The following is a 15,971-nucleotide window of genomic DNA, read 5'->3' as shown; positions in this document are numbered from 1 at the left end:
CTAGGCACAAACGTTGCTGTAGAGTTGAAGACTGACTTCCAAACACGAGACGGGACTCGGGAATCTCCTCTGGAAGCAGCCTATATAGCGCCAGGTAAAACACTTTAATTATTTTCTTAACTAATGTAATAATATATTTTTTAATAGTCCTTAATTATTATTCTAATGAGTAAATTGCCCTCTCTTTCTCCTTTACTGACATCCATCCCATGGTTATCTGAAAGATATTTTTTATAGAGCTATATGAGCGCCATATTTATACGTTTGTTTTTTTTTTTACTTGTGTGCAAAAAAGAATGTATAAATTATTAATATCCAGTCATAAAACAATTATGATTTTAATTCCATATAAATGCATAGTCAAATATCATATTTTAATTCTTAATAACTTTCTTCATATCATTTTGAACTGGTTAAAATTTTTGGAACATTGGAGACTTGTAGATTTTTTCAACTATTATTTGCGGCAATAAACACAACTGATATTACCATCCTCAGGTCATCAGACATCTCCCGAAAAAGCAGCCAAGCATCAGTCGTTTCTGGTGCAGTGACCGGTGCAGCGGTGGCTGGACCTCAGAGGCTGGTCTCTCAGCATCAGACAGTCTACGACCAGCTCTCGCCCGACAGCAGCCGCAGGTATGGGACCATATCATTATGACCATAATTACCATCAGAAAAAGGAAAATTATACCTTGCCAAATTAAAAGCGTTTTTTACATTTACAGTTAGAATATTTTTATATTTTTATAGAATATTTGTTTTTAAGAAAATTAGTATATATGGGTTAATTTATTGACGCCATGAAATAACCCCTTATAAGGTTGAATTTGAAATCAGGCATCTTTGGTTGATGTTTGCCTGTCCAAATTGTACGAACTTTTAAATAATAATCCAGTCATACGTAAATTCAGATAGTTTATTCCATCAAATTCTAATTTAGGTGATTTGTTTTCTGCGCGAAGTTTAGATATTGAAATAAAACTTATTTCAGTTCATCCCGTGACCATGAAGGTTGAAAGTCTTTGAAACGTCGGTAGAATATATCATATAAAAAACCGTGATAAATAAAAATACGCGATTCATAAAAAGTAAATTTGCAATCTAAAGAACTTCTGATAGATAAGTAAGACAGTGCTAATAGTAGTTTACTTTCCAGGTCTAGTCAAGTGTCTTGCGTGGGATATGCGCCTGCGCCTTCCTCCGCTCTCGCTGCCGTCCAAGCCGTGAGAACATCACAAGGCAATCAGGTAAGCTGAAATATTTAATCTTAGAATTTTGATACATTTCATATATGGTACCAATATTTTAACCATTTTGACACTATGCCCTTCATTTCGACATATAAATAATATGTTGGTGAATATAATAATTATTAAGTACTTTATCTAATATTCTAAATAGATCGATGCAAAACAATTTTGATTTAGTTATTCGTTAAGAAATTAGAATGTTACTTTAAAATATTTATGAAGCTTATCATTTTTATTCTGAATAAAAGAAATTTCGCCCATCAAATTGCCAATATCATTTTCTAATTTATAAAAATTCCAATAGGCGGTTCTTCTTCGAGGAGTGACCTGCTCAGAGGTACGAGCTGAGGAGCTGGCCCTGGAACTGGACCCCAACGTCCAGGTCAAGGAGGAGGCGAGGAGACTCTCCGAACAGTCGAACCTCAGCGACCAGGCGCAGACGTACCAGCCTTATCCATGTGGTACTGATGATGTGGTGAGTATCATTTGAAAACTTTAATAATTTTTAAAGGACTACTTATTGCTCTCGGACTTTTCCACTACAAAAGTTACTAAAATACTGCAGCGATTTGTAGCATCATCTATGCGACGCCTGTCTCATTTATTTAAAAATCTCATTATTTTCCATGGGAGCAAATTACAGGGATAAAATGTAGCTTATGTGTCAAACGACGACATTGTCTTTCTGTGTGCCAAATTTTGCCCAAATTCATTCAGTTGTTTCTGCATTTACTTCTAACAAACATACAGACATTTTCACAAATTTTCTCATTTATAATATCAGTAACAAGTAAGATAGGATAAGATTAAATCATATCCTGGTTTTACAATAATTTTTTAAAATTTGCTAATACTGATATTTTGTTGTCGGATATGTCGATTCATAATTCAATCAAAAAAACTAGCCCTCTATAATAATTAGAATACTATCTGACCACCAATAACATCATTGTAAGAACTTCATTACAACCTTCAATTAAAACTTTTATCTTCCTGCAGGGTGACGCTCCATTCCCGTTCAAGACAGAAAGTGACCAGGAGACAGTGACGTACAAAGAGTCTCGGTCCAACTCCACCAACACCGTGGTGATCACCACAGCGCAGGTCCACCACCCCAACCAGGAAGTCAATCTGGAACAGGTAAATATTGCTGATGTGAGTTATATTTTCTTGAGTAACAAATAAGGACATAAGTAATGTTAGTTATGTAGAAGATTACTTTGTGAGGAAAAAATTACTTACTCGTGATGTTTTTTATAGTTTTAGCAATATTTTTGGTTGAAGAATATCAGAGTAATCGTGTCTAAGAACATCTATTTAGTACCTTAACAAGATAAATTAAAATGAATATTTCTAATTCAATATTTTGTTCACAGGTCGCTGAAGGCGAAATGGTGGAGAACAAGCTGGTAATACCAGATGAAATGATGCAATATCTTAACCAATCAATATTGGCAACCGAATCGGTAACACCAGCTAAAACTGACTCCAACCAGCCTGAACCGGAAAATAACGATAAAGACAGTGCTACCAAAGACAATGCAAGTGAAATAAAAAACACAAATAATTCCAGAGACAAAATCAGTGACGTAGCGACCAGTGACGATTCCCTACTCAAAAACCTAGGTGCCATAGGAAGTGATCTCAATATAAGTGATATACAAGTCGATTTAAGGTCGCTAGATGTTAGCATGTCGGGTAACAGTGGCTCTCTCTTAGCCGCTAAAACGCCTGACGATAAATCAACGCCCTTACAGGAGCAAGTCATTCCAGAAGTGACTGCGGAGAAGGAAAAGGAATTTAAACCAGTGACTAGTGCTGTTACAACGAATCCATTGCAGTCGTTGCAAACTATGACAGCGAATCAGACGGAACAATCGAATAGGATAAGAGTTAGTTTGCCCCAGAAGCAGAATTCGGCGAGTCCTAAAACAGTCATCAGTCAAAATGTGCTAAGTCCTCAAAATCTGCCGCACAGTATGCTGAGTCCACAGAGCCTGCCTCACAGTGCAATGAGTCCTCAAAGTATCATGAGTCCTCACAACATCCCACATACTGTCATGAGTCCGCCAAGCATATACAATGTCATGAGTCCTCAAAGTGTCATGAGCGTGATGTCGCCTCAACAGAACGCTATGAGTCCTCAAAGTATGCAAAGTCTCATGAGTCCACAAATGCCAAATCAGATGATGATGAGTCCTCGACATAATAATATCGGTAGTCCTATGTCTCAAAATATGGCCAGTCCAATGGTGAATATGGCGAGCCCCATGACACAGAACATTGCTAGCCCCATGAGCCATGGCATGCCGAGTCCCATGCACCCTGGTCTACAAAGCCCAATGGCACAAGGAATGGCAAGTCCGATGGTGTCTAATATGCCGATGGCCATGAATGGTCCTGGAAACCAAAATATTCCAAACCAGATTATGAATATGAACCAAGGCCAAATGGTTCCTAACTACCCCAATAATGTACAGAATTGTCAAAAATGCCTAATAGAAATAATATACCCAACCAATACCATAATCAAAATTATCAGAATCAATATCCAGGACAAAACCAAAACGTTATGCGAAGCCAAAACGTTCAACAGTATCCAGTTATGCAACAGTATAATCAGAATCAAATGCCTATGATGCATCCCATGAACCAAAATCAAAACATGGTGTATAACAATCAAATGATGAACTACCAACAAATGAACTATCCAAACCAAAGCAATCAGATGCATCCGTTACAAATGTCCAGATCTTCTATGATGAGTGTTGACAACAGTGCCAACATGAGCAGAGGGGCCATGAACAATTATTGTGAACCTCAAAACCAGTGTCCACCAATGCAGAACCCCCCTTACAACCCCAACATGCAATATCCTCAACCACCACCGTACAATTCTGTAGTAAACAACACGAATGTCATGGGTCCACCGCCACCGAAGAACAATCACCAATACAACCAAACTATGATGAACAACAACCAGTATTACAACCATCAGAGGCCGTACAACCAATGGGACTACCCAGGCAACCAGTTTAACAAACACAACATGCAGAAATCAATGCAAAATTCAGTAAACATGTCAACGGGGAGCCAGAAACCGATCAACGGCACGAGACAGATGAACTGCAATCAAATAAAGACGGACCAAACCGATTGCAGTATGAACAGTTTGAGGAGTCAAAACAACCAAACCAGCGAGGTCCAGGTTTGGGACATATCTCAGTCCCAAATAGAAGCTAGTAATGGAAGAAAGAAGAATCAGAACAACACAATGCGCCAGGAAACGTACCAGAGAACGTTGGAGTATGTTGAAAATTGCGAGAATTGGAAGAGTTCAGAAATGGTATCGAGCAGTACGCACCCGTTACAAGGCGGTGATAACATGGTTGTGAACGATCTTCAGACATCCTTATCTTCGTTTTATGAAGAGAACCAATACCTCCAGATGATACAATAGTTATTTATAGTATATTTTATATTTGTAGTTAGATATAAGTTAATGTAAGCAGATAAAAGATCTGATTATGGTGCAAAGGAACAAAAGGTTGTAAAAACGTTTTCTCTTTTAGAGACTGATTATTTTTAAATAGTTTACAAAATTTTTAAAAGTACAGTAGTTAGATTATATCAGAAAAGACACTTTTTTGTAAATAACATGTTCGGTATGACGTCTTCCAATTAATTAAGTACAATAATGTAACTGCATTTACTTTAATTTCTGTTATAAGTGCCTTAATGTACATAATTGTACATAACACAACCGGTTTTAGAAGTGCCTTTACGATCTTAAAAAATATTTTTTGAGTGCTGCAAATTGTTTTAGTAGGTTAATATCGAAGTTAAAATGATTCTTAATTAAGTGATCTTTGAGATTATTAGATAGACTTAAAAATTTTGTACAAAATATACATCTTTAATGAATTTTACGACGTTGACATTTTAATTACTCGAATCATTTTAAGTAGTTATAATTAATGCAATATAAGTTACTGTAACATCGAATCTCTTAGTTAAGAATTTTATTATGAGATTATTAGTTTTAAGATTTTTTTGTTAATATTTTTTATTTAAAACAACGCACAATTGTAAACAGAACATTTAGGAATTGTATTTTGTATTAAATTATTGTTTTTACTGTTTGTAAAATTAATTTGCGGACATCTGTGACAATATTTTAATAGAACTATTAAATAAAATGTCTTATTCTTGACTAGAGTTTCCTTATTGCTTTATTACGTCCATTTCGTCAACCATTAACATCACTTAGTGAAATTAATGTTCAAATTATAACCATAATATCAATAAATTTACTGAAGACACACTTGCCTCTAGTGTTTGAATTACTGCTCATTACCGTCCATTTTATTTTGGTCATCATTTGACTACCTTCATTCCCTTCTGTCATATTTGAATTCTAAATTACATATTCAACTAGATATGTTTTGATTACCACTTCTTGTAAACATATTATTTTTCCTAAAGAATAAATAAGTATCAAAGGAGCCGACATTGCTTTTGTTATAATAATGCATTAGAACTCTATGGTAATTTATATAATATATTTTCTTAGACGCCTGTCAATAAAGACAATTAATAAAACCGTGATCCAAAATAGCTGTATTAATTAATTACATGCAAGATATAACAGCTTTTGTTATATTTTACATCTAATTCGCCTATAATGAAGACGCTAAAAAAATCACAGAAATAAGTACTTTAGTTGGAGGTTAAGTTTTAACCCTATATGTAACAAACAAATACAAGCATTACACTTCTTAATATTTAAATATAGGGTATAACATCTCTCTCCGGTCATGTCGGATTACTGTCTCACCGGACTATCAGGGTGAAGGAACAGAGAGTGCACATGTGTATTGCGTACACACTTTTGCACTATAATATCTCCTGCGTACCTAGCTAATCGGTGATATTGCCGGCGTGGCTGAAATTCGACTAGAAACAATCATAGGGTGTAAAATCATTTTCGGTTCTAACAAAAATCGTTCCTACCAGAAACATTACAGAAAAACTCGCGGTCGATTTGAGTAGGTCACGATGACAATCCGGAGATTTATAATTGTAAGCGTGTATAAAAACGTGACCGTTTTGTAATAGGTTACAAGATAAACAAGTTTATATATAACTAAACGTATTGCTGTTGGTTGTAAATAATCCGAACATGCTGGAGATAGCAGCAGTTGGACAATCGAAGCCGAACATGCTGGAGATAGCAGTTCGAAAAGGCCAATCGAAGTTAGGAGTTAGGGCTTAGAAGTAAAACTTAAAAGACTAGGAAGGAAAAGGCATAGTATTAAGACTAATAAATCTAGAAATTATGAAGTCAAGAAGTAATTACTTAAACATTACACCAGAACATTCAAGAAATACAACCGACCCTTCTTGAAATCTAGAATCAAGTAACCAAAATAACCAGCGGAGTCGTTTACATTCCACGTGATTACGTCACTGGCAACATTCAAAATAGACATTGTATTTCTGTACGTTGCCAGCAGACAGCATCAATAAAATAGGTTTATTAGAAAAATGGTCAAGATTTGTGTTTTAGCGGTGGGTTTTTTGGAGAGTTAGCGAATTTCTTTAGTTCCGTGTAGTTTTGTTACCGATTTTTAATTTTCTGATGGTATTTGAGGAGATTGTATACTGTTTCCCGTAATTAGGACATAAAATACTTTATGTATTGTGCAATCGCAAGTATATTTATAAGAATTTAGAATTAGGCTTGACGGTTTAATATTATTTGGTTTTATTCAGAAAGACATATACTTACGCTTGATATGAAATGTCTAAAATATGGGGCATAGGCTAGCTGAGGTTAACTATTATTTATTTTGAAAAAAGCATAGTAGACCACTAAAACATCCCTTACTTCTTTGCTTTTGGACCTTTGGATGTGATATTGATGAATACTCATAATACATTATTAGCTTTTCAAAAATATTCTCTTTCATAAAATCAGCGTAAAATCATAAAATTGTATATTTAGCATCAAGTTAAGTATATTCATTAGAGTTTTTTTTTTAAATGAATTTACATACCTGGTGAATTTTTTCGTAATATTCGACTCGTATTAAAATGCCCCTATCACAGTCAAATGTAGCGTCTGTACTACATACGTCCTTAAGTATTTTGCAGAAACTATGTGGATTACTTTTACGTTCAGACTACCTGTCGTTAACCCTCTTTAAAGTCTCCAAAACCGAGGGAGTTGTGTCAAATTCACTGCCCAAGATGTTGTCTGAGCATCAAACCCAGAAATTCCAAATCCATAGCTTTATATTATGCTACCATTCAACCGAGTAGGCGAAAACTAATAAACAAATAAAAATCTTACACCATATTATTTTACTTTGGTATCACCACGGAAGAAAAGTATATTAATAACATTCAGCAGCTGGAAGACGTAAGCTCCAAGACCTCTCACCTTCGTAATTAACTCGCGTCGTTCTGCCGAAAGAGCTGCTCATAAAGGTGTTAAGGTCAAGATATTAGTGAAATCGGTACGCGGTTGAAAAAATCTGGCACCAGTCGGTAAGAGATGAGAAACTGCTGTAATGTGAACACTTTTAATGATCATGTTAAAAACACATACAATAAGATGACGAGGTTTGCTTTGGAAAATGTAAATTAATACAAATGAGTTGACGGCACTTGTTTTTGTAAAAAGTAAACGATTTAGAGTTTTATAATTCAGGATAATGTTGGAATTATTCAAAATATATGCATAACCTTCGTTATCAGCTTATAATTACAATCAGTATGATTTTTGAAAGACAATACTAACTAGGTAGGTACATACTGAAGTATTTTTACATATAAAACTATATTTGCCTGTACCTCTGTTGAAATTGCGATTAAAATCACTCATGAATGAATTTTCACCAGAAAATCGATTTAAGTTTAGTTATAGGCCTTAGGTCATATAAAATTACAATTAAAGAACCTTACACGTGTTTTTACATCTATGATTTGAAAAACTTAATATGGTAAAATGCTGTTTTCTAGAAAACAAGTATTTGGTTTTATTTATTAACGCAAAGTCAGCAGGATCCTGCATTCTAAGGCAAAACATGACCAGAGGATATTTTAATTAAATAAAATAACATAATAAAGGGTGTAAAAGAAAATGTAATAAATGAAATTATCTGAAAGAGATTAACAAAAATTGCACTCAGTTCTTATCATATCTTAACGGACAATACAGACCAAGAAAGTGACAGCTGAAAAAATAATTCCGTAATTCAAAATAAAATCACTAAAATCATAAAACAGCCCTTGAAAATACTAGAATTGAAATAGCGATAGTTGTGCAAGCTAGCACCTGTGCAAATTGACCTCTGCTTTATATTTAGCTGTACAGAAATACATCGCGAATTAATAGTTGTCTGAACAACAAAGATAATTATGTTCTTGGCACTGACTTGCTCAGAACAATCAGATGAAAAGCGAAAACCTGAAGACAAGAATTGAGTTTTATTGTACCCTTTGACGATGGATTGGTGGCAACAGTAATGTATGAGTCAATGTTGGCAAAGAACCTTATTTTGATTGGGTTCCCCTATTATATCCATTTTCATAGCAATGTTTTTAGCGTATTGATTGCAGTAATTGTATTACTTACAAATTTATTTTACGAGGGGATCTAAAATACTACCCAAGTAGAAGTAGCTTATTGAGTAAAGACTAATTTTATTGTTAGCATATGCTGAGCTAGAGTCATTTTTGCTGGTGGTAGGATATATATTATATCCATCCGAAGCGAATTTTTTTCGTTTCTAATTACCATTTTAGTAACAAATTTATATATCCAAAGTATGACCTTGAACATTATATTTTATATACTCATATTAAACTGGAAACTAATCTTATAGCATCTAGCATACTGTGGTAAATCAGTTTATATACATAATCTTAAATCTCATTGAGTCGAAAAATAACAAGAAACAATATTTATAGCGAACCGCGTGCAACTGCACTAGCAGTTCTTTTTCAAGAACTGTGATCTTGTTCTGAATACTAAAAATATTATCACAATCGAAATTAAACTAGTTTTCGGATTTTATTACGGTTTCTTTATATTTTAAACAATGCTTCCGACGTCTACCTTAAATCCCGAATGAAGGCTGCAAAGTCTTCGAAACGACAAGGAAAAAATAATTAAAACCACGATTAAATCCGGAAACTAATTTATTTTGATATCTAACATTCGCGTTAACATGAAATCCTTATATTACCATTATAACATTAATAGTTGCGTATAATATCTAATTATAGTGACAAAAAATTCGTTTTCTGGTGTAAAAATTTGCTTATATTAAGTACCTTTTTAAATGTCCTGTCGTATCCTATCTTCCCCCAACAAAAATCCAGTTAATGTCAATACTTTGGTGATTATACTGGCTCACCCCCTATCATATCGTGGGACGAAATAGACATGACCAATAGGGGACCGGCCTATGTTTGATTTTGTACATTATTCTATATGTAATGGTTAATAATACGAAAAAGGAGAACTCCTGCGAAAATTGCATAAAAATTGGTTAAAAAATGAGCGAGTAATTCATTTTTAAAATATTGTAATGTGCAGAAGTGGGCGCGATGTGGGGATATCGCTTCATATCTTTCTTTCGCACGCGTCTTAATTCCCGACGACGTCACATGTGGGTATTTCGTCCCTTTTCTGTTTCTTGTTAATTACCCCTTCCACCGAAATTCAAAGACTTATAACTTGTTGATTTTTTCCCGGATTTTAATAATTTCTTCTGTGTTATAATTTATATTATGTAAATATTTGATAATAATAAAGGACAAATATGAGTCCGGTACCCTATTAATGTGGGCGCAATAATTGAGCCTCTCATTACCTCTTCGGTGATATAAGAAATGTATATGTGTTTTTAGTAATAATAACAGCCCTGTATTATACATTTATACTGTCCCACTGCTAGGCACGGGCCTCTTTTACTACTGAGAGGGATTATGTATTTAGTCAAGCTGGCCTAGTGCAGATTGACAAAATTTATATATTTTAAAAAAAATAATACTAAGCTTCTCAGGTATACAGTTTCCTCACGTTGATTTTCTTCACCGTTAAAGCAAACGATAATTCACAAATAATACGCACATAACTTTAGAAACGTTTGAGGTGCATGCCCTTGGATTTTGAACCTATGGACATTCGTGTCAGCAGTTTCACTACCAACTAAGCTATCGCCGCTACGATGGTCTTAATATATCCAGTTACACTAGCCGTGTATATGTTTGTGCAAAAAAAGGGAGACAAAAGGAATATAAGAAGCCGTAGATAGGATGCTTACAATCGTTGATGCTACTAGGAAACAAAAATATGTAGAATATCATACCGTAGCAACAGACTTATGAATAGGATATAATATCATTCTCATAAATTGTTTTTAGCGTTACCTTTTGGCATTAATAATTGTGGGAAGGCCCTTGTCTACGGCCACAGCATTTGTATATTATTATTTATTTGGAATTTCGATTTCATTAGTTAATGCAAATGTTGATAACATTCACATTTCATCGTGGATTTGGAGATACCAAAAAGTCTCCGAAGATACTTATGAAATCATGAGATGAAAACATAAAAATAGAGATCATTTATTTTTGCACGTGAAATAAATCATAACTAAACATGACTTGGCAATCTATTGGGTTTGAGATACGTATTTTTTAATAAGAGGAGACAGAGAATGGCTCGAAAGTTATTGCCTCGCGTAGAGTGCATTTCGAAATTTTATTACAAATGTTTTAGAGTAGACGACGATCCTTCAAATGCAATTTTTATGCCAAGTTAATAATGACTACTGTAACTTTGACGATTGCATGTTTTGACAGAGCCTACAATTTTGTCCGTATGTTTACCGTCAATTCTCGTTGTCTCTCAATTTTGTCACCATAATGTTCTAATTCATAATGCCACTAAATTCTTGTCTTTCCCACAAGAGGATGTCGTAGTGTTTTTTCCCATTGTAAAAAAAAAGTGTTGGGCTAAATGTGTGGAACAAAGAAAATAGACGCTTTTGATGGTTGCTATTCTGTTTAGTGCAAGTATCGTCACACCAGTTTTAACTCATATCACTATAATACTGAATTTATTCCAATTTTCATCAAAATTATTCATATATTATATTATTCATGAATTTTTAATCATCTCTGGTTTTGATTGACGAGAGCTGATACCCCTTGCCAATCGACACAATTATGCTGGCCTGTGTGAAACCGGATTTACACAGGATTACACAGGGTCGCTATGGGGGGATTTACACCTTGTCTGCGGTGGCCGCTATCCTGGCGAATACAGATATACCTTCAGCACAAAACGTATCATGCATCAACCCACAAACCCAAACTACATTAAAACTGAGTACTTACCAAGAAAAGATTTTTTTTCAAATAAAATTCATCGCGTCGATATAAAAATAATTTCTCTTACGTATAATCAAGATATTTTGAGGCTCGTTAATTTTGTATGCAGGATATTATTTCACGGCCAGTTTAGTGGAGTTTGCACTTCCTGCGTTTGGTACGGGCCAACTGTTGCTCGCTTGATTTACCGTCATCGAGTTTATAGGGAATCAAATCATTTTTTTATAAATTGGTTAAGTTAAATATGTTACAATTTACTTTGGAGTGAAGAATTGATGTATGCGTATTTGAGTAGGTATGAGATAGTAGGTACAGACACTCACGTCATTTCATAGTATGTAAAATGTTCTTTGCTCACGCCTTTTACCGCACGAGGGATTGGTAGAGGCGCCACTCTGTCCCATGATGTGATAAGAGGCGAGCCGATTGCCATATTAGGTACAAATTTCAGACTCCAGGCTGATACTACGGCAGTAGTTGGTACCGCTGACGCATTTTTTATTATATTATTTGAAATACCTAGCTATACATAATTTATGTGTGTTTCGAAATTGTTTAATATAAAAAATAGAGTATGAGATGTATTCCGGCATTTTCGATTAATATTAATGTGGATCATAATGAAGCAACACGGCCTTTACACAAAATTTATTCTGTAAACCTCATTCTTGCTGTAAAAAAACTATAATCTGACTACGCAATGGCCTTCTAGACCCTTTTAATAAGTAACGAGGAGGTAAACTGACTAATAATCTATCAGGACCGGTGTCTTATCCCTCATATCTCAGATATTGCTACTAAACGACAAATCTATTTGATTTACATTTGCCAGGTCAGTTACGTTAAAGTTTTGAAACCAAAAGTAATAATAAAAAGAATTATGTTTTATGAATATCCTTACAATTGTATCTAAATTTGAAATATCATCAGAGCGTTCGATTTATCTTCTATGTTCGCCTAAATCACATTCACCCCTTTAATCCTCGAAAGGGTCGAGGCTAACCGAGACTTCAACACTGCAGTTACAGGCACCGAAGAAACCTCACTTAAATTAATGTATACAAAATAGATAAAAAATCTGAAAACAAAACAATTCAGTATCATAGATAAGCTTGACTTTATTAATTACAAATACTTGCACTGTTCAATATCAACCAACCAAGACAGCTATGGGAACTAAAATCCCAACCATCACTGCAGCAAACGAAGCTATCTTGTACTTATGCTTCCGAGCATTGACGTTCATATACGCTTCGAAGCGGTGGAAACCGTTCACGTCGTAGTTCTGCCGCTGGTACTCTCTCAACTGGCTCACGAAGCCAGGGTTAGGGTTGATGAACCTTCTTCTCTGCCTTACATATACAAACGCCTGCTCAAAACTCAGCTTGTATTTCTCCATGAGGTACGCCATCACTATCGTGGCGGATCTTGATACCCCGAAGTGGCAGTGAACGAGGACATTCCCCTTCTGGATTCCCTCATCGATGAACGCGTTGGCCATTGGAAAGTATGGCAGCAGGTTGGTCTGAGGAGTGTCGTAGGCCCTAATGAAGAGCGTGCTGATGTTTGTATCATAGAATGTGGACTTCGGCAAGCGATGAGCCTCAATGGTGAGGACATGCGTGATGTTGAGCCGCCTGAGTACATCTTTGTCGGCAGCCGCCCTTGCATTGCTAAGATAAAGACCTGGGATAATCTGGCTGTAGCAGGATTGGGTGCAGAGGTCGATTTTCTGGTAGAGGGCTTTTCGCGACCAGTTCTTGATGCCAGTGAAGGCCACGATCGGGTTGGGAATGTTGAGGAAAGCGACGATGAAAGCGCTTCTCAACATTACAATAATCAACCCTCTGACACTTATCATGCTAAGTATTTGCGGTTCACATGATTATTTTTTTGTATTTTTTCATATGTTTACAATTTTTTGCGGTTCCCACCGAGACATTTACGACGTTTTGACGTTTGATTTAGTCTTTTCTGTCATATTGAAGGTTGACGGCCTTTGATCCTCTTCGCTGGGATACTTTTGATTTAAGCAAACGAGTTCTGAGAAGGGAGAACTATTTTTAGATCGACATTGCGAGTAAAAAACATGAATGTGTAATCATTAACATTAACGGAACTCTTTGAATTATTTGTCTTTTCTCTTCAAATTTACTAACGACTTTAATATTTGCTGCTACCTAATTTTATTTCCTTGTCATTTCCTTGTGACTTACAGATGCCTTAGGTTCATACGCTTCATTATTTAGGATTAGCTTGGGATCATTAAAGAGTGCAATACTGTCAAATATATTGTCAATCTTAGCTTCCAAGAATAATAGTGGCAGGAAGGACATAATCTATCTAGATATTTTTGGCATACTTAAATAACACTTTGTAATTTTAAGTGTGAAATATGTCGGATTGAATATTTTATATTAGTTGTGGTTGCCTGTAACTGGGTAGTTTGATTTGAATGTTTGCTTTCTTTTGTTCTTAATGTACCCACTGGCGATCCAATAGAATAAATAAATAAATAGATATGAAACACTATTTTCTGTTTCTCACAACAGGTTACGTAAACTCCTAGTTTTACAAAGTGACGATTTTCAAAACAAAACGATACTGCTGTTAAAATGTAAAATACATAATAACGTGCAAAATATTTGTTTGTTGAAGTACTCTGTATATTTAAAACGTTACAAGTGTGAACGCGACCTTCGCGTAAATGAGCCAAGGTGGATCGATTTGTGTTCAGTCAAAACAGTGTTGAGTTCACTGAGTCACCGGAGCTTTCTTGTTTTAGGGCTGGTGAGATGGAGACTTGATGGCGAATCATTCATTCCGCCATTCGTTCATTTCATGTTAGTATACAGCAATTTCAGTAACCTGAAGTAGCTTTTAACTGAAGGAATTTTAGGGTTGACCAAGTGAAGAATTCTCAACATACATTCATCATTGGAATTGTTGGGCTACCTCAGTGATTACTCCTTGAATGCTTTGGTGATGTAGTTAGTATTATGGTACGATTGATGAAGTCTCAGATTCAATTCCTGGAATAGATAAAGTGTTATGTTTTGAATTTAGCACTTATCAACCTAGAATATAATACTAGTGTAACATGAAGTAGCAATATAGGAGGAAGGAATAAATAATAGACGTTACAATATGGAAAGTTCTAGTGCGCAAAATGCTTTATCTCTGATTATAATCACTCGTAAAAAATATGCATTTGTCAAAAAAAAATATAGTGGCAACCCTGGCCCCTACCTGCAGTGGCCGCACAACGTATGAATGTGACCCACTTGTCATGATACTGAAATTCAGAACGACATCGAATAAAATCGACTAATATACAGATAGGACGGTACTAAACTTGTCTGTATTAGTTACTTTCTAGTTACACTTATGTCAAATATTTCTACACGCTTTTTGTTTCTTTTTTAATCGACTATATAAAATTACCGCGAGATTCGCGTGAATCCATGTTTTCATTGTAAATTTTATTCCTAATTTAAAATGTCCATGGTTATATAAGTAATTTTAATAGTTGTTTAGAAATAATAATAATTATTCTTATAAGTACATTGTTTTGACGGACCTATCATAAGTGCAACTTTGTTCGCCTACGTGATAAATAAAGTATTTTATTTTATTTTAATCACTTTTTGCAGTGTAAAAATTCCAAAGTGTATGTCTACAAGATAAGTAGTCTATATTAATCTAGGTTTATATCTAGATTAGGATTAAGATAAGACCTTTACAGGTGGATAAAGCGTTATGGACTCAACCCGGGCTTGCCTGATGTGTTTCATCTCTCCAGGCGGCTTAACGTCGGGTTGTAAGACATAGTGAATCCAACATAACTGCATAGCCACTCTCACGAAGGCCGGTAACGATAAGGTACTTTCTCCGGGAAACTAAAAAAAACTATAGATCTACAAAAAAAACCGTATAAAATTGTGTTCATTTATTTGGAAGCTACGATGCCACACACAGACATACAGATACACAGATAAGCAGATATACACATTAAACTTATAACACCTCTCTTTTTCCGTTGTTCAAATGACAGTAATTACTAAAAATATTTTGACTTGCGTAATGTACGTAAACATTTCTTCATCGCAACCTATGGATTGCGTTCCGACACGTTCCTGTCGCATATTTCCGGGAACATTATGTTGAAAAGCTTGTAAAATATATTTGAACTGATATGTCTTTTGCTTATTCTTTCTGACCGTTTTGAGACAGTTCTCGACCAAGAACTTTACGTTTTAGTTTACTCCAAATCAAATTATATATCCCTGCTATGCTATATAATTTTTC

General features: G+C 35.0%; 1 protein-coding gene and 1 pseudogene across 1 annotated transcript; one reads left to right on the top strand and one right to left on the bottom strand.

Annotated features, from left to right (window-relative positions):
• The window catches only part of LOC119189319, a 6,344-nt pseudogene extending 878 nt beyond the window's left edge, over positions 1-5,466 (top strand).
• A 7,295-nt stretch (positions 5,467-12,761) lies between these two features.
• Positions 12,762-13,619, bottom strand: LOC119189626 (dual specificity protein phosphatase 1B-like). Its single transcript, XM_037439844.1, has one exon. It carries the CDS (start codon positions 13,522-13,524, stop codon positions 12,814-12,816), a length of 711 nt encoding a protein of 236 aa, XP_037295741.1. The 5' UTR covers positions 13,525-13,619; the 3' UTR covers positions 12,762-12,813.
• Between the last annotated feature and the right edge of the window lie 2,352 nt (positions 13,620-15,971).

This window comes from Manduca sexta, chromosome 3, assembly GCF_014839805.1.
Source record: "Manduca sexta isolate Smith_Timp_Sample1 chromosome 3, JHU_Msex_v1.0, whole genome shotgun sequence".
NCBI lineage: Eukaryota > Metazoa > Arthropoda > Insecta > Lepidoptera > Sphingidae > Manduca > Manduca sexta.
Note: the sequence above shows the minus strand (reverse complement) of the source record. Positions and strands in the feature narration are given on the sequence as shown.

What these genes read in the sequence shown, in the direction of transcription:
- LOC119189626 (XM_037439844.1), bottom strand. Translation starts at nt 13,524, where the DNA reads ATGATAAGTGTCAGAGGGTTGATTATTGTAATGTTGAGAAGCGCTTTC.